This window comes from Strigops habroptila, chromosome 3 (genome assembly GCF_004027225.2).
Source record: "Strigops habroptila isolate Jane chromosome 3, bStrHab1.2.pri, whole genome shotgun sequence".
In the NCBI taxonomy this organism is placed as follows: domain Eukaryota; kingdom Metazoa; phylum Chordata; class Aves; order Psittaciformes; family Psittacidae; genus Strigops; species Strigops habroptila.
Window position 1 is genome coordinate 2,339,547 of NC_044279.2, and position 24,559 is coordinate 2,364,105.

General features: G+C 44.5%; 1 protein-coding gene across 3 annotated transcripts in view; it reads right to left on the reverse strand.

The window, feature by feature from the left end:
- The window catches only part of EXOC4 (exocyst complex component 4), a 396,577-nt gene that overhangs the window by 358,254 nt on the left and 13,764 nt on the right, over positions 1-24,559 (reverse strand). For all 3 annotated transcript variants that reach the window (XM_030480709.1, XM_030480710.1, XM_030480711.1), the window contains exons 2-3: positions 15,196-15,385; positions 10,689-10,883 (exon numbers count right to left, since the gene is read on the reverse strand). In XM_030480709.1, the coding sequence (XP_030336569.1) occupies positions 10,689-10,883; positions 15,196-15,385 (385 nt within the window). The remainder of the gene's footprint in view (positions 1-10,688; positions 10,884-15,195; positions 15,386-24,559) is intronic.

Sequence of the window (24,559 nt, forward strand, 5' to 3'; positions counted from 1 at the left end):
AAACGACCCTGAACTTAAAGAACCCCCAGATGGTTCTCAAGCAGGGAGCCTTTAGCTAAAAAGCATGGAAAACAGGAAAAGCACAAATCAACAGCACCTATTCCTGATTGTCACTGCTCCTTCCCCTTAAAAACAGGAAAGGGAGAGAAGGTACACACAGGATGTGAGGATTAATGAGTAGCTGTACAACACTGATGATGAACAGCACCGAGTGTTGATTAACATAGTGGATATTAAGATGATGAAGAAATTGCTACCAATTTTATTCACCTTTAAACAGTCTTGAAAGAATTAAGCTAAAAGCAAACAAAGAGCTATAAATGACTGAGGACTAAAGAAGGTGACTCCTTTGCAGTATTTTGGACATCGCTGAGCTCACTCCCCTTCTCGAGATGAAAGGATTTGCTGACTGACTGCTGCAGGAAGGGGAGTGATGTGGATGACTGCAGCAGAAAGGGGGAGAAGTTTAAAAGATTAGTTTGAAAGATTCAGAGCTACACACACACACAAAAAGTGCTCAGGCTGCAAGAAAACGGCTCTTTCTGAGATAAGCTGTCACTGGCAGCTTGTTTGATGGGGAAGGACAGGGAAAAGCACACATACAGGAACAGGGTAAAAGGGCTACTTCTTCGCGGGGTTTGCTCTTAAACATTGAGCCTTATATTAAGATTCCCACCAGGACAGAATGAACGTTACTGAAATGCAACCACTTGTACCAAAGGAGGCACCAAGCAGCCAACACAGAATCATAGAATCCCAGAGTGGTTTGGGTTGGAAGGGACCTTAAAGCTCATCCAGTTCCAACCCCTGCCACGGGCAGGGACACCTTCCACTAGAGCAGGTTGCTCCAAGCCCCTGTGTCCAACCCGGCCTTGAACACTGCCAGGGATGGGGCAGCCACAGCTTCTCTGGGAAAAGTCTGTGCCAGCGCCTCAGCACCCTCACAGGGAAGAGCTTCTGCCTAAGATCTAACCTGAACTTCCCCTGTTTCTGTTTAAACCCACCACCCCTTGTCCTATCACTCCAGTCCCTGATGAAGGTCCCTCTCCAGCATCCTTGTAGCCCCCTTCAGACACTGGAAGCTGCTCCGAGGTCTCCACGCAGCTTCTCTTCTCCAGGCTGAACAGCCCCAATGTTCTCAGCCTGTCTCCATAGGGGAGCTGCTCCAGCCCCTGATCATCCTCGTGGCCTCCTCTGGACTTGCTCCAACAGCTCCATGTCCTTCTGATGTTGCTACATCTTACAGAACTTGCTTTTATATCTCTTGTTGATACAACTCCTTCTCCTCCCTTATAAGAGCATTAAAGCAAACCTGTTATAACTATACTAACACAAAGCATAAACGTCCTTTAAGTGTTTAACGGGCACTGACCCAACCTAACTTACTGTTTCCCTCTACAAACTTCAAAATATGTATGAAATCGTGGTCCTCACTTGCTGTCCTTTACTCCAGCTCCATGAATTTAATGGCTTGGAATTTGCCTTAGTCCCGTCACCCATCAATCATTCTACTCTCTCCTCCACTCACTGTAATTCATCAATGTCTTTCCAGTAATAAAGTGCTGAAACCAAAAGCAGTGCTCAAGGAACAGAGCAGCTAAAAACGACGAGAGGGGATTATGCCACTGCTCCCTTGGACTTGACCACAGAACACCAGCAATTTCAACAGGGGGATGGTCAAATGACTTTGCTGAAATAGGAAAGTCAGAGTGTCCACTGGCAGCATGGAATTGCCCAAGATTCCTTCCATTAGAGTGATGTCTTGATGGAAATGAGACATGTGTTGCCCCAGTACCTGTGATAGTTGTGTGCTTCCAACCCTCAGCAGCTCCTGGGCAATAAGCTGAAATCAGCAGCTCAAAGAGTCAGTGTCAGACAGGTCAGCAACACATCTCTGCCAAAGGACAGCCCTGAAGCCAAAAACTTAAAGTGGAGCAAAAAGTGTCAGGGAAAATACAAGGAAGAAACCTCTCCAGAGTGCTATTCAGCAAAAAAGGCATCAGCTTTTCCGTCAAAAGCCACATACTGCCAAGTGCTGGAAGCTCAGAGTGTTCTGGGAAAGGATTGTGATTGCTCGCTCTGGCCTCACTCTCCCTTCCAGCATCCTCTGTCTCAGACACAGCACTGGCCTAAGAGCGCCTTTGGGCTGACCTTGCACAGACATCTATATTAAATCTCACTGGAGCACTCTCAGGGATTGGCAATACAGTTGTAGGTATTGTGAAGGCAGCAGAAATAATCCAAAAGGCTTTTCCTTTCACTTTTCACTGCCACACTTTTTTGTGTCTTCATTTAATGCATTTAGTTTTAATTGCCATTAAGAAAAGTGTGGTTTTTCAGGACTCTCTCTGTCCCAAAAGTCTCCTCTCTATATGAATGATGGCTACAATAATGGGGTCCTGGTGCATTAAAGTAAAACATCAGGATTTTCCTTTTAATGCAAACCCACAGTTTCCCAAATCAATTCTCTTGCTGTCTTCTAGATGACATTTCCTATCTTTCATGCTCCCTGTGTCTCATCTCTCTTAAAGGAATCTTTAACTCCTTCCAACTAGCTCTTCACCTATTACTTTACTTATTTATATTACAGAATTCATACATTCACAAAAGGTAATATTAAGCTGTAGTATAAGAAAACCAATGTCTCCTCAATCAACCACATGGTCCATGCATCTTCTATACGAGCTCTTCAGCCTTAAGTCTTTCTCTAGGTCTACACAGCAACATCTCTTGTATCTAACCAGTCAGAAAGTTACTTGGTAGCATTCCGTGAACTTTCACAGAATCACAGAATGGTTTGTGTTGGAAGGGACCCTAAAGCTCCTCCAGTTCCAACCCCCTGCCACGGGCAGGGACACCTTCCACTAAAGCAGGTTGCTCCAAGCCCCTGTGTCCAACCTGGCCTTGAACACTGCCAGGGATGGGGCAGCCACAGCTTCTCCGGGCACTCTGTGCCAGTCAATTTCTTATGCTGCTTGTTGCAATATTTTATGGACAGAATTATGCCTGGACAATCCAGAGTTTAAAAAAAGAATTCATGGAAAGACCAGTGATTACTGGAAAAGCATCCTCTGCATTCAATGATGAAATGGTAAGAATATGAATGTCTCACAGGATAAAGCAAAGAACTTCTCATCACTGCATCTATGATCAGGAAAGATCAAATTTAATGTTCAGAAACGCCCATTCCCAGCAGCACAGATCATAACGTGATGGATGCCTCTCCCTTCCATTAGGGGCAGTGTCCTGTGTAGCTATGTCTCACTTGCACCATAAAGCGATGCTCGACGCCTCTACTCCACCTTCATTACACCATGTTTTCTTATTCAATAAACTTTCATCAGCTTAAATGAATGGTTGTTATTAGTTAACAGCCACCCCATAATACTCTAGAGAGATATCAATGCTTGTTGGTGCATTAAGAGCTGAGGGGCTGAGGTCAAGCACGAGTCAATGCAAATAAAGCAGGATTAGGCACTAAGAGTTGAACACGATGCGCTGCCTCAGATAATGGAAGTTACAGGGTGAAAAGAATAAGATGAAGTTATTGATAAGTGTACTGAGGGAAAAATGGTAAGAGGTTTCCAAGGGAAAGAAACTCTCCACGTTCTGATGTCTTTAAAATCAGCCAAGCAAGTTTACTTGAAAAAAATATATCAGGAAATGGAATTGAAAGAGAAAAAAGAGAAAGATACGGAAAAGAGGTGAGAAATCTTCTAACAATATGTAGCATTAATGCTTCTCATATAAAGAACTTCCAAGTCTTTTACCAAACTTAATCCACTAAAGCTTTACCATGTTCCTTGAAGGCAGATAAATACTACTAATAAATCCTTGCATCTGAGTAAAGGCACAGTATTAGGTTGAGATGAGATATTAGAAGCTCTTCCCTGTGAGGGTGCTGAGGCGCTGGCACAGGGTGCCCAGAGAAGCTGTGGCTGCCCCATCCCTGGCAGTGTTCAAGGCCAGGTTGGACACAGGGGCTTGGAGCAACCTGCTCTAGTGGAAGGTGTCCCTGCCCATGGCAGGGGTTGGAACTGGAGGAGCTTTAAGGTCCCTTCAACCCAAACCATTCCTTGATTCTATCTCAAATCAATGAGCAGCAGACAGAAGAAAGCTCATGAGTTCCATGCTTACATGTGAACCACCTGAACGTACCCTAGGCATACATCAACTTAAAACCAAATCTGCCTTCTTTCTCAGCCATACCTCAACCACACAGCTAAAGAAATCACAGGGTTTGCCAACCATTAAAAACTAACACAAGAGAGTTCCTTTAAGGATAAGCACTTACACACCTCAGTGGGTAACCTGAAATGAGATACAACCCTCAAGATGCCAGCTTCTCAACATTGTTTCCTAAAAGGCTTCTTTGTAATCAATGAGATCAATGACGATGAGACTCAGTGTTAGCTGGGGAAAGACTTCAAGGCATGAAGTATTGGGAAAATACTACTGGGTTTGTAATTCAGAAAGAAGAACTTCAAGCAGGGCCGAAATTTAAATGTAATAAAAGCATTGCTACAGATTCCCACACCAACAAAAGTCTTATTTCCACTAATGGCATTAATTCCAATATATGAAACCGTTCCACACCAGTACTTGAATCCCAGCTCTGCCATAAGAAATGCAGAAAATGAAAGGCTTGTTTTATTGATTTTCATTGTTCCAGCTGAAAGGCTGACAGTAAATAAAATGCACACTGAAAACTGTGTTCCCAGTTTTCTTTATTTCATTATTCCAGACTACTCATATTCCAGGCAGGCTGCTTGCTACGCAGTACTTATAACTAGAAGAGACTCCTTGGAGTATACTGAGGAAAGCCACAGGTAGCAGCTACGTCCAAGTAACAAAAATTAACACTCTCAACCATGGCCAAGGCTACAAACATCCAGAGTTTTCTGGGAAGACATTATAATCAAAAGGAGCGTGAGCAGCAGGTCGAAGGAGGTGATCCTGCCCCTCTACTCTGCTCTCGTGAGACCCCACTTGCAGCACTGTGTGCAGTTCTGGTGTCCTCAACATCAGAGGGACATGGAGCTGTTGGAGCAAGTCCAGAGGAGGCCACGAGGATGATCAGGGGCTGGAGCAGCTCCCGTATGGAGACAGGCTGAGAGCATTGGGGCTGTTCAGCCTGGAGAAGAGAAGCTGCGTGGAGACCTCAGAGCAGCTTCCAGTGTCTGAAGGGGGCTCCAAGGATGCTGGAGAGGGACTCTTCATCAGGGACTGGAGCAATAGGACAAGGGGTGATGGGTTCAAACTGAAACAGGGGAAGTTCAGGTTAGATGTAAGGAAGAGGCTCTTCTCTGTGAGGGTGCTGAGTATTTTGTGTAAAATACTTACGCCTGCAGACAATGGACTTGGTCAGCATCTGGTGTGTTCCCCATATAAAGGTCAGACTTCACAACGAAGTAATACTCTTCAAAAACTCAACCCAAGAGAGATCTTACCACAGGGAGATTGGTCTTATGGAGGTGCTCTTCTGGAGCTGAGCAAAAATCCATCGAATGCATCCTAAGGATACTGGGGTGAGCTCAGTGTGCTTTAATGAGGCTGCACCATCTACCTGCACAGGACCAACCTCCCTCTTGCACAGCCAGACACCACGCCAATGCATCTAATTCCATGCAACAACACAATAGCCACTGGGTCGAGTCTACAATGTGAATAAACTGGCAACACCACAGATCTGCTCTGAGAAAAGCCTGATGCTAATATAGGAAGGATATTGATATCCTTCCTATCACTTCAGGAAGCAGAGCAGGAGACATTAATTCTTTCCCTGACATAAGGAAACCAAAACCTAAGTCCTTCACATTCAAAAGGAAAGAGAAGTAGGTCGTGGAGCATTCCCTGACCTACTTCTTGAGAACCAAGGTACTGTCACTTCAGCTTTGTATTCCCTGGAACAAAGACAGGCAGGCTAAAGGAGAAGGATGTGCTCCTGAGTAACACACACATATGAATCAGTTCCTAGCTCTTAACACAAGGAAGGGTGAAGTTAAGTGAAGTCTAGTCCAAGGGCTCCATACTTCCTTCTCTCCACCTTCATTCTTCCTTCTTGTCATCCTCCTAACAAAGGAAGTTTCAACTGGAAATAGCAGTTATCCTCACTCCTATCCCCCATGGATCCATTTCTGTAGTTTCATGGTGCTTTGTTACCAGACACAGCCTCACCCCAAAGGAACTGTACTTCCCTGTTCTAATAAATCAAGTTCAGAGTAAAGTGTTTCATGGTCTGTTGGAATGGGAAGACTTTCTAAAACTCGATATGCTTTGTCAAAAGTACTATTAGTTCATTAAATTGCAAAGCTAGACACATAAAAGCCAGGAAATGCAAAGAAAGTAGCCTAAGCAATTCTCATTTAATCATATTATGATATGACCTTTAATTATTGGATTTAACAACATTTCCTCCTTCGACTGTTTTTAGCATTTCACCCCTTCGATTATTAAAACAAATGGAAAATATTAATTTCTCCCTATGGGCACCTCATGGGTCAACAGCAGAGTCAGAACAATTGGATCAACACCCTCTCTGATACCTGAGTTCATTAAGTAACGGCCAGGCAGAGCGTAGTGCCCTTCAACACATGGCCCAGTGCTGGGGGAGACCAGCCATGAACTGCTTCCTCCAAGCAAGAAGCCTTCAGTCCTTGCCCACTGCTGCCCATCCTGCTGAGTGCCCTCTGCTTCAGGTTCTGGCTTGGCTGTAGTGCTGCGTAGAACACCTAAAACATCTCTTCTAGCAGATTTCAGAATCCTACCTTCCAGCAAACCAAGCTCATCCTTCAGGCCAAGTGCACCTTCAAGCCCAGATCTCCTCTGCTACCAGCTCTGCTGCTCTCCCCTTTGGACACTGCCCATTGCCTTCCCTTGGGAAGCTCCTTCTGAGTCAGAATTCTCCTCTCAGCACCTAACCATAGAATCAACCAGGTTGGAAAAGACCTTTGAGATCATCAAGTCCAACCGTTCCCCAGCACTGCCAAGGCCACCACTAACCCATGGCACTGAGGCCTCGGCTACACGGGGTGTGAACACTTGCAGGGACGGTGACTCCAGCCCTGCCCTGGGCAGCCTGTTCCAATGCCTGAGCACCCTCTGGGGAAGGAATTGTTCCTCAGCTCCATCTAAACCTGCCCTGGGGCAGCTTGAGGCCGTTTCCTCTTGTCCCATCCCTTGTTCCTTGGGAGCAGAGAGCAGCCCCCTCCTGGCTCCAGCCTCCTGTCAGGCAGTTGTAGAGAGCAAGAAAGTCTCTCTCTCCTGTGCTCCCTTTTTATGTTAAAGAGAAAATACACACATACGTGTGCATGTGCACTTCACTGCTACATAAAAGTGAACTTTACTTTTAGCAATTTTATGTGTAAAAAAACAGATTCTTGACATAAAAGGTAAAAACTCACACTTTAAAAAAGTATATACAGAAAGTAACTGAAATATCTTTGATCTCAAACAAGAGTTCTGCCTGTTCCAGACCCTCCTAATTTCTCCAAAGCTTCACAATTCAAAGGAAGGTTGGAACTAATGTTCCTTTTAACACAACCTGTGTAAGATGCAATTACAGAACAGGTAACCTGCTCCTACCAGCTCTGCTCACCAGAGTGTGCATTATCAAGATGCTGAAGGAACACAGAACGTAGATACGTGATATCTAAAGCTGAGCTGTGGATACAGAATTGGGAACAAAAAAGCTGCCACTTCAAATTTTTCCTTCCTACAAATATAAGCTGTCACAAACTACCTCTGATTGTGTTCATCCTACTGGGAATAGCTGCCATTCTTTTATTAACAATTCTTGCCAGCATTATTCAGTCACCGCACATTAGAACCAGCAGCTGGAGAGTTTGGAGTGCTAATGAAACCTGTAACAAAACCATCTTCAGTCTTCTTCTGCAAACAATAAGGGAATTAAAATTTCAATTTAAATGCAGAGGTTTGGAACATGCTTCAGTGGCAAAATTACTTCAATTAATGCGAGTGGAATACAAAGGACAGGCTGCAGAAGTGGGCTGCAGCAAGCAGAAATGATGCCATTAGAGCGCTTGCATCAACCTAATGCAAAGGTCTCATTTGGACTGTACATATCACAAGGCTACAGGCAACAGTATTAATCATGCTCCAGTTTCACCAGGAGGGATACGACCTCCTTGTCACATCACTTTGGGCTTTTTCTAAGCTATGAGCATCTGTTTACCTGGAGGAATGAAACAAAAGCACAGAGATCTATATACACTCTGCAGCCCCGATAGCGTAGTAATGATTCTAAGTAATATTCATATCAGATGGAAGGAGGAAGGAATAATGCTGCAGGCAGTGAGTGATTACAACATCACTGTCTTGCAGAGGTAGTGTTAAAGGGAGATGGCAAAAGCCACCGAGCCTGCAGTGACTTCTGCCTGTGACAAAGCTCCAAATGCAGGCGGGTTACTGTGTCTTTATTACAAGTACACTTGTCTTCAAATGAGAATTGCAAGTGCCAAGGAACGGCTGAAACAGCGCCTTCCATTTTCACTTCAGGTCTCTCTGCATTCCTTGATATATTAAAAAAGCCCAAAAAAACCCACAGCTGCCTTTTAGATCATTATCATTTGATTTCTGACAAAAGATACTCTATTCTGTAAAACAAAACCACCACCAAACAAACAAGAAACAAAGCACAGTGTGTGCTACAGAAGCCTTTACCTCAGTGAGGTCTAATATTGGCTCTAAGGTGGCCTTGAGTAACCTTATTGACATGTAAGTATAGATGTAAAAAACCTGCACACACAACACATTGTAAACCAATAACATCAAATGCACATCCTGCAAACCATTTCTAAAGCATATATAGAAATCTTAAGTATTTATCATACTTTTCAGCAAGGACTGTAGTGATAGGACAAGGGGTGATGCGTTTAAACTGAAACAGGAAGTTCAGGTTAGATATAAGGCACAAGTTCTTCCCTGTGAGGGTGCTGAGGCGCTGGCACAGGGTGCCCAGAGAAGCTGTGGCTGCCCCATCCCTGGCAGTGTTCAAGGCCAGGTTGGACACAGGGGCTTGGAGCAACCTGCTCTAGTGGAAGGCGTCCCTGCCCGTGGCAGGGGTTGGAACTGGAGGAGCTTTAAGGTCCCTTCCAACCCAAACCAGGCTGGGATTCTATAAAGTACTGCTATTTTATTTCTTACACATCTTACATTCCAGAAAAGAAATTAATTACTTCTCTGGAATTTCCTTCTGAAAAATCACAGAAGCATGGAATGCCAGGTTGGAAGGGACCTCAAGGATCATCTTGTCCAACCTTTCTTGGCAAAGCACAAGCTAGACTAGATGTCCCAGCACCCTGTCCAGCTGAATCTTAACAGTGTCCAGCATAGGGGAATCCACCACTTCCCTGGAGAGATTATTCTAATAATTATTATTCCAATAAAGAACTTTTGAATTAAATAACAGCAAAGCCAAACCAAGCAGACAGGCAAGTCCATCAGTAAAAGAAAGCACCAACACTTCAGCCAATGCTGAAGTTAACTCTGAATACTGTGGGTTTCCCCCTACACTGACCACCCTTTACTTACATCTACTTCTCTAGCTCTTGTAACTGAAAACACCAAACACCACACTCCAATTCCCTGTATCAGAAACCTGAGGAAAGCTTTGGCCAAACCTGATTGCACTCTCCCAAATGCTGCTTCGAGCCATTGCGCTGCTGATCTGCTTTCAGGAATTCCACTAGGTTTTATATACAGGAACCATTTTATATAAGCATCATAAAGATTCCACTCTACACAACAGCAATGGATACATTACCCATGGAAGATGTAAGACAAGAGTTCATTTAAAAGGACAGTGAGACTCTGAGGAGAGTAAATCTCAGAGGGCTCCTGAAAGATGGTTTGAAGCAGGAAGAAAGGGAAAATTGTGACCAGATTATAGGAAGGCAACTGCATCAGGTGTGGCATGGAAAGAGAACATGAGCAACAGAAGGCAACAGGAAGGTGATGGAGAGTGAAATCAGACAAGAGGGTGTGACAGGAACACCACAAATGCAGATAGGGTTACACATGCCAGGGAATGGGATGAGGAGACTGATATCCAACTGTTGAAAAGGTTTCAGAGGGAACAAGCTGTAGAAAGTCATTTTTAAGGTAAAATGAGATAAAAATGGAAAGAAGGGAAATCAAGCTCAAGTCTGGGCTCTAGGCATATGGGGCGATATAACTAAGATTTCCAGCTCTTTTTCCTGTTGAATAATAACTTATCCAACGGAATAGCTCAGTAAATACAAAGTACAGTAAATTTGAAAAACACAGTAACAAAATAAGGCAATGAGAAGATTTCCTTAAAGGCATTCTCTGGCAAACACAAGAGGAATACGAGCAGACATACTGCTTTTGCCTTCAGTTTTGAACCACAGAAGCAGAAGGAACCCTATTGCTGTGGGTAAAGAACTAGATGATTACAGAAATCATCAAGATCAGGACACAAACAGGTAAAGACAGCTCTGAAAGACCAAAGAGGATGGGAGACTGTAACCCAAGGTCCAGTCAGGCAGGATCAGAACAAAACCAAATGGAAACTCCATCCAAGAAAGCAGCAAGTGACAAAAGAGGAAGCTAAGCAGGGAAACAGCAAACAGCAGCACACACAGAGCTGTCTGAACACAACCACATGGCTCACCAGTGTGCTCCCAACACAAGGTACCACATCTTACCAGCATGTCTGTGGCGTTGAGGTAGTGCTTGCTGGCCATGCACTGCTCCAGCTTCTGAGGCACTTGCTTGATGTTCTCTATCTCATCCAGCAAGTTCAGGACATGCTTGTGCTCAATCCCTTCAATCCACAGCTTGCGCAGCTCATCCCGCTTGCAGTGCAGCAGCATCTTACACGACAGCAGGTTCTCCTTCACCTACAAGCAACGTGTCAAAAGTTGAATTAAATGTGGCGCTGTAACTGGCAGCTTCTAACATAGATCAGCCCTTTCCCACATTTACTTCATTAGGAATTCCAAAAAGATCACAGAAGTATAGTCAAATCCAAGCTCCTTAAGATTTCTGGTTATTCCTTTAGCTGAAGGAAAGGATAGAGTACTTACAAACCAAAATGGTTTTGTAGTAAATGGGTTTGAGTACATGTTTTCTACCTGTAGTGGAAATTTAACTGAGGTGTAACAGGAACACACACAGGATCCTATTAACCATGACCAGAAGTTTGTTTGCACGTTTTCCAAAAATCAATCCAGTATTTTGGCATACAACATGAATCCAATTTTCAGTGAAGGCAAATAAGTTCCTTGCTGTAAACATTCTCCATCTGCCTATTAAATCTTCTGGCACATCTCCTCCTTTCTTCAAGTTCGGTGTCCATTTCTTGAAACATGACTGTCTAAGAGTCCAACCATTTTCCTAGTAACTCAAGCAATTTTTGTTAGAGAGATGGTTTTATCAGAAAAAATAGCAGTTCAGATAGAATTTAATTCAGCATTTCCATTATTTATCAAAGCCATCACATCAGGGGGCTGGTTCAGCTCTGCTCTGGAGCCAGGCTGAGAGAGCTGGGCTGGGGCAGCCTGGAGAAGAGAAGGCTCCTGAAGGGGAGACCTTAGAGCAGCTCCAGGGCCTAAAGGGGCTCCAGGAAACCTGGAGAGGGGCTTTGGCCAAGGGCCTGGAGGGACAGGACAAGGGGAATGGCTTTAACCTGCCAGAGGGGAGATTGAGATGAGCTCTGAGGCAGAAGCTCTTCCCTGTGAGGGTGCTGAGGCGCTGGCACAGGGTGCCCAGAGAAGCTGTGGCTGCCCCATCCCTGGCAGTGTTCAAGGCCAGGTTGGACACAGGGGCTTGGAGCAACCTGCTCTAGTGGAAGGTGTCCCTGCCTGTGGCAGGGGGTTGGAACTGGAGGAGCTTTAAGCTCCCTTCCAACACAAACCAGCCTGTGATGATCACGTAGTGTCACCATTCAGTTTGGTTTTGATCCTCATGCCACCTTGTAAGTACCAAAGTCTCCACTATTCCACCCCATTTGGGAAAACATCAAGAGTTTTTACTCTCCGTTCTTCCTGCTGAAAATCACATCCCACATTCCCAGCTTTCAGGTTCTCCCAATATCCCCTGGGAAGGTCAGTGTAACATAGCTTTTCTTGCATCATGCATATCAATACTCCACATTAAAATGTGGCAGCAATTAGCAGCCCAGCTTCACACATCGCTTTCACACTACTCGTGTTTTTGTGGTAAGTTCTGAATTCTTGGGGTCCAACCCTTCCTCAGGCTGAGCTCTCACTGAATTGCAGATGAAGAGACACTCAGAAGTAGGTCCTTCAATTTACTTTTAAATAATGAGCCTTCAAAGCACTCCAGAAATCCCACTTCAACACGTTCTCCCTTGTTCACCTCAAGGTAGTTGACAAAAATATATGTGAAATACATAGATGGACCGAAATACAGACAAGCAGTAAATAACATGAACTACATCAACCAGCCTCCATCCAGAGCCAGAAGAGATGGAGATTTCCATACAGTAACATTGCACTCTGTCTTTCTACAAGGAGCAACATAGAAAAAACCCTCAGCTAACACAAAACCTAATGTAAGAGGGTCATAACTTGCTGCAAAGGCAAACTAAAAGGCACAGAGTTCATTTCAGACTTAATCCCTGCTCAACACCTTAATCAAAAGTGTGCCACTGACCCAGCACACCATCATCAGTGGACTGCTGTTACATGGAGCCAAAGTAGGTCAGCAAAGCAATCACAGGGCTAGAAGGAGTCTCACAAGACATTCCTGCTCCTGTCCTTGCAAGAATGAAGATCAACTATAGCTACATTGGGGAGCAGGGGAAGGAATGAACAGCAAGTCTTCAAGCAAGAGCTTCCCCTTGGTAGGGCAAAGTGATTCTACTTCATAATTCAGTTTTACAGTGGTAACACCTCTAAAGCTGGATTCAAAACTCAGCCTTTCCCAGCAGGAATTCATAGAGAATTGAGTACAAAAGGTAGATACACATGGGGATCTGGACTATCACTTCCACAATTCCTAACACAAGTAAACTCCGGTGCCATCATCCACCTTCCACAGGAGGGGAACATCAAAACAAGTCTGACAGTGTAACACAGATCGATGACAAACCACATCTGGGAGCTCCCATGAGATGAGGTCAAAACTACTGCAATACATATTAACCAAAACTAATAAGCAAACTTAAATATCAAAAGGTCCTTCACCTTTGCAGTCATTCTTGCAGGTGGGACCAAAAGGTCACAGCCCTCTATGTTTGGTTTGACCCCTGCAAAGCTTAGTACCCTGTGTGAAAATAGGCCATTGGCTATGGTTTATTTCAAATCTAGTGCAATTGATCTCTGCTTTCAAAGTGCTGAGCTTTGTACATAAATCCTACAATGAACTCTTACCCTTGGCAAGCATTAGAACGGTCTCATTTGCTTTGAAAAGGCTAAATGAATTTTCAGAGACAGAAGGGTCAGTACATAGCCCCAGAAGGGTAAAAACCCACTGCTCCTTGTGAAAGATTTTAAGCTGAGAAGTCTAAGGTATAAGGAAAAGAAAAACAAAGAGATTTGGTGCCTGGTTTGCAAAGTTTCGGTATAGCAAAGTACACAGGAAGTAAAAAATGAGACAGGGGACCAAAGAACTCCTCTACTACTGCAGGGGAAAAGCAGATCCAGCAAGTCCACAACAAAGATTGCCAGAGTTATTTACTGGCACACTGCTGAAGTGTGAGCACTCAAAATGCAGAGATACAGGGGCACAGAGTTCATGTATATTCACACAACAGAACTGAGCTCAGAAATAGCACCCAAATTCAGATTCTTGGGGGAAAAGCAAGCTGATGTATCACCCAGACTAGTCAGGGGGTGGTTGGAGGCCAACATATCAAAACACGAACAGATTAGATGGAAAGGTGTTAGCTTAGCAGCCTTTAGACTTCATAAACCTGACAGCAACATGCCCAGACAATAAGTGAAGTGGGCACACTGCAAAGCTTGGAGCTTCACATCCACCTCTCTGTTTGCTTCTGTTCTTAAACACAAGAGAGGTCCTCATGGAGGGGGCACACTGGTAGCAACACACAGCCAGGGAGCACTGTATTAGGTCTGGATGGTCTGCTCGTAGCCAGGCCAGAGTTACCCACTAACTCTGATCAGGCCTAGTTCAAGATTAGTGGGTAACAGCACTTCCTCAGCTCAACTTTCAGTTCAGCATGGTGATGAGTAGCTGGAAAATGGAGAAACAGAAGTTGAAAATGGGAGCTTACAATGTTACACTACCAAGCGAGACCTCACTTGTAGTATTGTGTACAGTTTGGGTGTCCTCAGCACCAGAAGGACATGGAGCTGTTGGAGCAAGCCCAGAGGAGGCCACAAGGATGTTCAGGGGCTGGAGCACCTCCCGTATGGAGACAGGCTGAGAACATTGGGGCTGTTCAGCCTGGAGAAGAGAAGCTGCGTGGAGACCTCAGAGCAGCTTCCAGCGTCTGAAGGGGGCTACAAGGATGCTGGAGAGGGACTCTTCATCAGGGACTGGAGTGACGGGACAAGGGGTGATGGCTTCAAACTTAAACAGGGGAAGTTTAGATTAGATATAAGGAAGAAGTTCTTTACAGTGAGGGTGGTGAGGCACTGGAATGGGTTGCCCAAGGAAGTTGTGAATGCTCCATCCCTGGCAGTGTTCAAGACCAGGGTGGACAGAGCCTTGGGTGACATGGTTTAGTGTGAGGTGTCCCTGGCCTTGGCAGTGGGGTTGGAACTGGATGATCTTAAGGTCCTTTCCAACCCTAACTATTCTATGATTCTATGATAATAAGTAAACAGGAAGACGAGAAGGCTCAGGGGGGCCTTACTGCTCTCTACAACTACCTGAAAGGAGATTATAGTGAGGTGGGGGTCAGTCTCTTTTCCCAAGGAACAAGGGACAGGACAAGAGGAAATGGCCTCAGGCTGCACCAGGGGAGGTTTAGATGGAGATGAGGAACAATTCCTTCCCCAGAGGGTGCTCAGGCATCACACCCTGTGTAGCCGAGGCCCTCAGTGCCATGGGTTAGTGGTGGCCTTGGCAGTGCTGGGGAACGGTTGGACTTGAAGAGCTTAAAGGTCTTTTCCAAATGGTTGATTCTATGATTCTAAGAAGAGAAGTTGCCCAGATTTATACCCAGAACACAGCCCATGGAGCAGCTGCAAACACAGAACCACACACAAAGTCAGTGCTCACCTGCTTGATCTTGTTGCGCGAGTTGGTGATGCGCTCCGTGATGCTCTGGTAGGTGCGGATGGCGGTGGTGAGCTCCGTGTAGTGCTGCACAATGAGCTCATCCAGATCCCGGTCACACTTCTCATAAGCTTCTTCCAGGCGGCCTTTCTCAGTCTCTCGGTCCTCAACATCATCACTGGTAGATAAAGTCCTGCAGACAAAGAAAGGGGAAAAAAAAAAGGGGTATTTTCAAGTTATCTATGAGGACAGGAAGCCTTTGCTTAAAGCATTCACTACTTACCACAAACCTTAAGTCACTCTTAACTCTGTACCCTTCAAGTGAAGTTTACTTCTGGGAAACGTGCCTGTGTGGTGTTAGTAGAGAAGAATGTACTTCAAGAATATAAAACCCCCATAAATATTATGTTTTATTATTTCCATGTTTTCAGGTGCTTCAGAGCTTCTTTACTTCACTACGGGGTTTAGGGAAAAGAAGTGTTCAAGGCCAGGTTGGACACAGGGGCTTGGAGCAACCTGCTCTAGTGGAAGGTGTCGCTGCCCGTGGCAGGGGGTTGGAACTGGAGGAGCTTTAAGCTCCCTTCCAACCCAACCTTGTATGATAGACACACACAGAGAAATCCATCAAAAGCCTACCCATGCCTTCCAATAGTCAATCTGTTTCCAAACACACTCCAGTACAGCAAAGAAGTGTCAGGGGCCCTTATCTCCCCTTCATTTATTTTAACCTCTGATCAACACCAGAGATTTTTTAATCTTAATATGAAACAAGATGTTTAATTTTTTATACATATTCACATACAGCTCAATGAAGTTTGAGGTTCCAGCAAAACTGTTGAAAATTTAATGAAACTGGCACAGAAGACAAAAGCTTCTTGTGGTGACTCCAAACTTCTACTCAAGAATCAATGTGATCTTCTCTTTCTCTCTCTTCACCTCCCTCACCTCATGAGACCCACCCTACCCTCAGATCCTGAAGCCCACACCTGGAATGAACCCATGGTGCTACCAGAAAGACCTGGGAGACAGCAACAGCCAGAAAGACCTTCTCTCCTACAGTAGGTTGCACTCAAAGTTGGTTTGCACAAAAAAAGCATCCTGAATTTTCCTCTTTCTTCATCCTTGAAGGGTAGGTCTGGTCCATACAGGTTTCTGATTTAAATCAGCAATAGGGACACTGAACACTGTATAATTCTACTGAAAGCTCATGTAGGATCAGGTTTAGTTATGACCTAAACATTGGTGTACCACAACCTTAAGAACCAGGAGAGAAGAACTCTGTAGTTCTCCTGACAGCATCTGAATCACTTTAAGGAACTGATGAGAAAATAAGCAAAAACTAAAGGTATAGATAAAAATATCCCTGCATACAAACTGCTTTGGATCATATGCTTAAACATCATGAAACAATCAACTCCCAAAGACATCTGGAGCATCTACTTGTTGGAAGTAAGATGCCTTTATAAATACAACCTGTAGAGCATGAAGACATGCAGACTATCGTTTCATTTAAGTCACGGAAGTTTAGGCCTCTGAACTGAGGCACCACTGTGAGATGGTACAAATCCTGCACTCAGACTATCAAAATAGTAAAAGACTACAACGGCCATTATTCCCCAACAAATAGACTACGGAAAAAAATACCCTGTGAGGAATAAAAGAGAACTTCTTGAGTTTTTCCTGTATTTCTTAAGCTATTTGTGTAGAGAAGGTCAATAGTTGGAAGGAGCCAAAACCCACGTTGCTGGATACTGCTGCTGCTCTCTGCTACTTTCACAACGAGGTCGAGTCAAACTAAACACAGTATCTCCTGCTGTCAAGAAAGAAAGAAAACATCAACCCTCCTTGCAGTAACAGGCACTTGCCCTCTACAGCAGGAGTTAGAAGGTGAGAACTGACTGCACATCACTGAACAGTAACAGTGGAGAGGAAGCCATTTCCTTATGGTTTATTTAAGAGGATCTTCAACAACAAGCAGGACATAAGAAGGGTATTTGATAGATTTACTCTGAACTCTTCAAGGCCATTAAGAAAATAGTAGAGACCCAAGTGCAAAAGCTCTTCTCAAAGACTTCACTCAAGAAATGCTCCCTCTCAATGTCAAGAGCCATGCACCAAACTTCCAGTTGGTTACTCCTTCTTCCCCTCCAAGAACAGCAACAGGCTGTACCACCTACTCAAGGACTCCACCTCTAAAGTGAAAGCAAAAGCCATTTCACAGGGGATCACAATCCAAGAAAGAGCAGCAAAGGAAACCCAAGTGAGCAAGCAAATCTGTACTCCCATATGGAACACGGCATGAGGGGAGGACAGAAGCACACACACACACTTGTTCTACTCAACTACCAGGAGGACAGAGGAATTACAGCCAAAAGCTGTCCAACACCCTACAAGAAGACAATGTACCCAAGTGATGGATTTTGTTTTATGCTGGTTTAACACTTCTTGTCACTTTCAGATGGCAGTGGCAGAAGGGCCACAACAGATACCACATGGAAAGGAGAAGAGATCCTCTTTCCTTTGTCATGCCTCAGACTATCAGCGTGGGTGCCTCACACCCTCCTCCCTGCTCCCATATACCAAGAGCTGCACTTTTGACAGGGGATGAGGGTACATCTCTCCCCTTGCTTGAAGAACATGCTGAGATGAGAACCCCCCTCCTCATTCCACTGACAGAGGAGCTTCTCCTAATGCATGAAATTTGCAGCACTTAAAGTTCCACGCTTCATGGTGGCTAAAAACAGGGATATTTTGTGTTCTTAAAGTGATGTTCTATTCCCAAACATTCTTCATTGTGTCTTAAATCATGTTTTCACATAAAGAAATGATGGTTTTAATTGCACTGCATCCAAAATGCTTTAATATTATGCAGAAAAGTGATAACAGTGGGTAGAAAATAAGCCTGGAATGAAGAAATCTGAGTTCCAGCCTCTGCTCTACCACAGACCTCTGACATTGTGCTTACAGCAGCCTAGTGCTGCAGACTGCATCTTGACACTACAGCGTGAGCTAAACATGGCTATTTGCTACTACAGACTCCTGATGGAAATACCTGCATTTTAGCTGAATGAATGAGCAGAAGGATCTGGTCATAGAGTCATGGAATCATAGAATGGTCAGGTTTGGAAAGGACCTTAAGATCATCCAGCTCCAACCCCCTGCCACGGGCAGGGACACCTTCCACTAGAGCAGGTTGCTCCAAGCCCCTGTGTCCAACCTGGCCTTGAACACTGCCAGGGATGGGGCAGCCACAGCTTCTCTGGGCACCCTGTGCCAGCGCCTCAGCACCCTCACAGGGAACAACTTCTTCCTTATCTCCAACCTGACCTTCCCCTGTTTCAGTTTGAACCCATCAACCCTTGTCCCATCACTCCAGTCCCTGATGAAGGTCCCTCTCCAGCATCCTTGTAGCCCCCTTCAGACACTGGAAGCTGCTCTGAGGTCTCCACGCAGCTTCTCTTCTCCAGGCTGAACAGCCCCAATGTTCTCAGCCTGGCTCCATACGGGAGGTGCTGCAGCCCCTGAGCATCCTCGTGGCCCAGTTTCTCTTTCTCACCTCGGGAATCCACAGTACTGGTCCCTCAAACAAGCTGTGATTACATGCACCAAGTACTACCAAAACACCCACGACTGTTAGCAGAGGTCACGTAAACACTTTCCACAGAGTAATGCATGAAGATGTTGGAATTAGATGATCTTTTAAAGCTCCTTCCAACTCAAACCATTCTAAGATTCTACATACTAGAAAACAAAGCTAAACATTCAGTTAATGCAACAGTATCAAACACGTAGCACTTGTGAGACACAGTGAAGTTTGGGTTCATGCTGTAACAGATGAATGGAAAGCATGTGGCTGTCCCATCCCTGGCAGTGTTCAAGGCCAGGTTGGACACAGGGGCTTGGAGCAACCTGCTCTAGTGGAAGGTGTCCCTGCCCGTGGCAGGGGGTTGGAACTGAGTGAGCTTTAAAGTCCCTTCCAACCTAAACCAGTCTGTGATTCTTCATACAAGCATGTGTTTGGCAGTAAATCACCTTCCGCTAAGAGCTCTTGCAGATGAATACACTTTCTTTGTGAAGAATTGCTTATTTTTGCTAGAAGAATGTTCCTCAGCATGGTTACACCAGACACAAATGTAAATCCTCTTTAGGAACTGACATATTGTTAGAGTTTGAAGCTGAACAGTATTGTTTATCTCAGTGGTTAATGAAAACATCAATTCTCTCTAACCTGTGCTATAGATCGCAGGAGAATTGTGGATTGCTACAGACACGGTAGAAGCAGAACCCAACTGGCCTCTATCTCTGACTAGAAAAGTTTTTAGTTTTAATTAAACAAAACTCGATTTCAAAATTCATCATTTGCCAAGTTGTGGCTTGAATTTATCTGCAACACCAGCAGTTTGTTACAAAACTAAAGGATCCTTCTCCAAGGCTAAGACCACATCACTCATGTCAGTGGATGTCACAAGCCTCTCCTAATGTTCCAGCAAGTTCCTGCCTATCTCAGGCTTCCTCACAACCTTCAGGCACATCCATATTGTTAAAGCAGATTCCAATTGTGCTGCTCAGTTGTTTGTCCTTGTCATTGAGTTTAACTTGCCCTCTATAGGGTATTTGCTCTAAAAACACTTGACATTTGCACAGCCAAAGCACAGATGCTTACGAAGCCTGAGAGGTCACCAGAGGGTCTCTATCTTAGAAACCACAAAACATGGCAAAAGGACAAAGCTTCTATAGCTGGAGATCAGAAGCCTCTTAGATACCACAAAAGCTTATTCCTACTGAAATGATAATGTCTGAACTATCAATTTTAGTTGCTATTTTGCTATTTGTCAGCTTAGATACATTAATACACATTTGCTGCCACCTTCAGCAGAATCAAGATGATTTTGGGGGGGCAAAAACCAGTCCATGTGGCTGAGCACTACACATCAGCTCACACAGGCTAAACTCCCAAGACCTCATCCTTTAACCCCACAATGCAGCCAGTAATAGCATGGGAATATTGCCAACCCACATTTAAAAGAAGGGTAACAGGAATAAAGAGGTCTCAAAGCTCTGGATCATCCAACCTGACCTCAGGAACCGCAGCAGCACACACTGGGAATAGAGTTGTCAATTAAGTCATCTTCTGCACTTGCAGGTCTCTGAAAAATGAGCTTAATATGTGGTGGCAGCCCAGAATCCAACAGGATGAGAGCGAGACACAGGAATCACTCTGCTGCTGGAGTTCATGAAGTTCAACATGGCCAAGTGCAAGGTCCTGCACATGGGTCAGGGCAACCCCAAGCACAAAGACAGGCTGGGATGAGAATGGATGGAGCAGCCCTGAGGAGAAGGACTTGGGGGCGTTGGTCAATGCGCAGCTCGCCATGACCCAGCTTCAGCGTGTGCTTGAGCCCAGAACCCCCCCATGTGCTGGGCTGCACCCCCAGCCAGTTTGTTTTTCCAGCCTATGATCCTGACCTGCAAGGCTTGAACTCAGTGGAAGTTTCAGGCTCAGTCAAGCACCATATTCCAAGATTTCCAGCTGGCTCTGTCAGATGCACCAGCCGGGAAATCTTCCCAGAGTTAAACACCTGCATTGGGAACCTCTCACTTGCTTTGATTACCTGTTTGGGGAAAATATCTTGGAAGCAACCATCGCTAAGAACATCATACTCATATTTTGACCAGAAAATTCACCTGTATTTACAGCCCTTCAGTCTCTTCTAACTTGAAACAGTAAAGGGACAACTTACTATGCCAAAACTGGTAAGTAATTCTACCCAGCGAAGAATTTCAGCCTAACAGGTCAGTGTTTTCCACCCACAGGAGTTTGCCTTAAATACCTGTAGGTTATTTCTTTCTGGATAGAAGTTTAAATCACAACCCAAGATCCAAATGGAGAAAAGAAAGAGACTGCTTTTTCAGTCTTATGTTTCAGAAGGATAAGGTTCTGGGTTTAGGACTTGGTTATTTCCATTCACTGTGGGAGTCTGGATTAACGGCTGGAGAATAGAAGTGCACATGGGATCCATCCCACAATCATGCCCAAAGAAGTGGTAAATGCCCCATCCCTGGCAGTGTTCAAGGCCAGGTTGGACACAGGGGCTTGGAGCAACCTGCTCTAGTGGAAGGTGTCCCTGCCCGTGGCAGGGGTTGGAGCTGGAGGAGCTTCAAGGTCCCTTCCAACCCAAACCACTCTGTGATTCTATGTACTGAGGAACCAAAGAGCACTTAGAGAAGAGCAAACCCATTCTTTAATGGATGCTCATAGCAATATATAAGAGGAAATGAAGCTGTTTCAAGTCAAAACTATCAGAACCCAGTGAGCTGCAGAACTGAGAAGGCCTCTTCTGGATATTTCCCTTTTTTTTAAAGCACATTAAACCTTTTCCCAGACAATAATTTGCATTTTTGTCCACCATGGCTGTAACATTTAAGTTCTTAGAACGTAGCATGAGTACTTACAACTGCTTACAGCCACCAGTAAGAGCCTTCCACTCCTGTTCCTCTCAAGTCACTCTATCAGATGAATCCCAGACTGGTTTGGGTTGGAAGGGACCTTAAAGCTCCTCCAGTTCCAACCCCCTGCCCCGGGCAGGGACACCTTCCACTAGAGCAGGTTGCTCCAAACCCCGTCCAACCTGGCCTTGAACTTAAAAGTTCCTACTTACCTATAAGCCCTCACTTTACCTACTTAAACCACAACTAATTCACAACCTTTTCTCTACTCCCATAACTCATTTCCATGTATTTTCCTCCTTCGAAACCACAACATTAAGCCCTTGAAGTTTAGCAGCATCTGTAACTACAAAACAGAGTGATTGCATATGAAACATTACCTCGTACACCTGAATTTCCTACCTAAGCCCCTTGGTACAGCAGCCATTTGTTTTTCTGGCTCTGCACAGAAAAAAAGCAAAGCAAGGAACACTTAATATTCCTGAGATTACCTACTTTCCTGCTAACACTGCAGAAAAGCAAGCCAAGGGCATCTTTGCTTGTTTCACTTCGATTAAAATGTGTGCCAAGGAAGAAAAGTCAACACACTGTTTGCCAAATAGAAAGGGCTCAAAATTGTTTGGGAAAGGGACTTTGCAGAAAGAACTTTGAAGGAAGAAGTACAAAACAGAACAGGATTATGAAACAATGGTAAATCTACATTTAGCTTTTTAGAAGTCCCTGAAAACAAAAGCATTCAAAATATGACAGAGAAGGAGCATCAGTTTCGATACCGAGGACGTGTGTTATGAACTCTGGGATCTCCACTTGGGTTTCCTCACCAGTTCATTTGCTTTTTCATTCCCAGTTTTCCAAGTGAGACTTCAGCTCCCCTGTAAGATACCTGTCACTTGTACTTGGCAGCTGGGTGGCTGCATATGCCTGTCTCATTAGCACGAGCTCAATAGGATTAGAGTAATTCCAACTGGATGTTAGCCTGTTAAGAAGCATTTTTATGCAACAGAAATTCATTGAGGCAAATCTCCCCAGCTTTTGATTATACTTAGTTAAAATAAAGATCATACAAATGCAAAACGCTTCATTCAGTGCAGCCTCTTCCACATGCACCAGACAGGAGGAAGAGATGATCAGACACAATCCTGAAATGTTTTTATCATGGGAAGTACAGCATATTTCATACAGGACAAAAACAAACCCTGATATTTCCCGAGGTCAGTGAATTTACACTGGAATTAGATTAACAAAAGTCCGTTGGGACTGTGCATTTTGGTCAAATTGGATCTGTAGATCACAGGCATTTTTCATCGCCACTTTCCAGCAGCCAACTCCAATAGCCCAGGGAGTAGGTGGAAAGAGTTGTACAGGAGTCCTGAAGCACCCTCACTCTGTGAGACACCTAAAGCCTTAAGCTTGCTGCAACAGTTCCCATCAAACACGGGGAGTTTCCAAGCCTAAATACATGAGCAAATGTATTCACATTGATCAAATCTAAGTGCCATCTCCACCACTTCTGCAAGAGGCTGTTACCTTCCTGGAGAACTGAATGATGAACTCCACAGCTCCAGATGAGTCCTTCCTCAGCACCACAGATGAAGGAATGCTGGTACAACTACAACCCAAAAGTATGTTTGAATCTACCCTTTCCTGTTGCTTTGCAGCAGTACAACAGCCTGTAACCATCAAAAGCTAAAGAGTAATTCAAAACACAGAGAGGCAAGACTGCTGACTTATGGTTGCTCACCTATAAATGTTCAACATGGGATTTGGAAGCAGTTGGAAAACCCACTGGAGTCATTAAAGCCTTTTTCTCTCCACAGACCTCAGTCTCAGCGTTTTCCTCTGTGCAGCAAAATGAAATGTTTCTCAGTAAAACACTAAAGAACTTTGAGAGAGCCACACAATGTCTCATTTTGAAAATGCAGCAAACGCTACAGACTATAAAACATATATAAAATAGCTGCTGTTTATCATAGGAAACGCATCCAGTGCTTTGAAAATGCAACACATGCAGTAGGGAGAAAACAAATTCTTCTCTGAGAACCCACGTAATTCAGCTGGTCCCAGCAACACCACATACCAACAGACTCCACACACTGTATAACAAGTTATTCTCACACTATGGACGAAGTGTTGGCTATTTTTTGACACATCAATGTTTTTCATAGACCTATCCAAGATCCACAGGTGCCTGACTGCAGAACTGCCACAACCTCATCTCCTCTGTACATTTACTCCTACAGTGTGATGCTTTCATATGGGGAGGAAGGGAAGACAAGAGGCAAACTCTCCAGCATTCAAGCAAAAGGCAGCTGACATAGGACAGAAAACAAGCCCCAATTTCTTCACAAGCTAATAAATTCTTTCCATTGTTGTGAAGTGAGAGAACAGGATGTTTACTAAGCTATTCAAGAGCAGAGGAAAACAAACACCATTGTACTATACACATCATGGCACAGCAGATAACTACAGAGTGCAGAAATGTTCCAGAGATGATCAGCTGCTAAACTATGAAGCAATTCACCTCCCTTTGTAACATGCTATTATTGAGCTTCAAATGCACTCCAGCCCCCAAAACAGGATTGAACATCCAAACTCCAGCACCACAGAAAGGACACCACACGCAGATTAATCTTCGTGTAACACCCATGTCCCCACCAACGTGCCCAGCTTATCCACACCAAGCTACTAAAAAATAAGCTTTGATGGGAATGAAATGTACACGAGACTTCTTTGTTCAGCCCTCACATCAACAAGCTTCGCACAAACTGAGAAGAGCCACACTAAGTTACTAAGAAATGCTTTTTTCTGGGGCATTCTGTGTCATTGGGTAGGAAAAGCCTTTGGCAAAGCCACGAACAGGCATCACTGCAGGTACTTCAGGCAGCGCTGTAGAGCTCAGGCTGGTGATAGTACTGCTGAA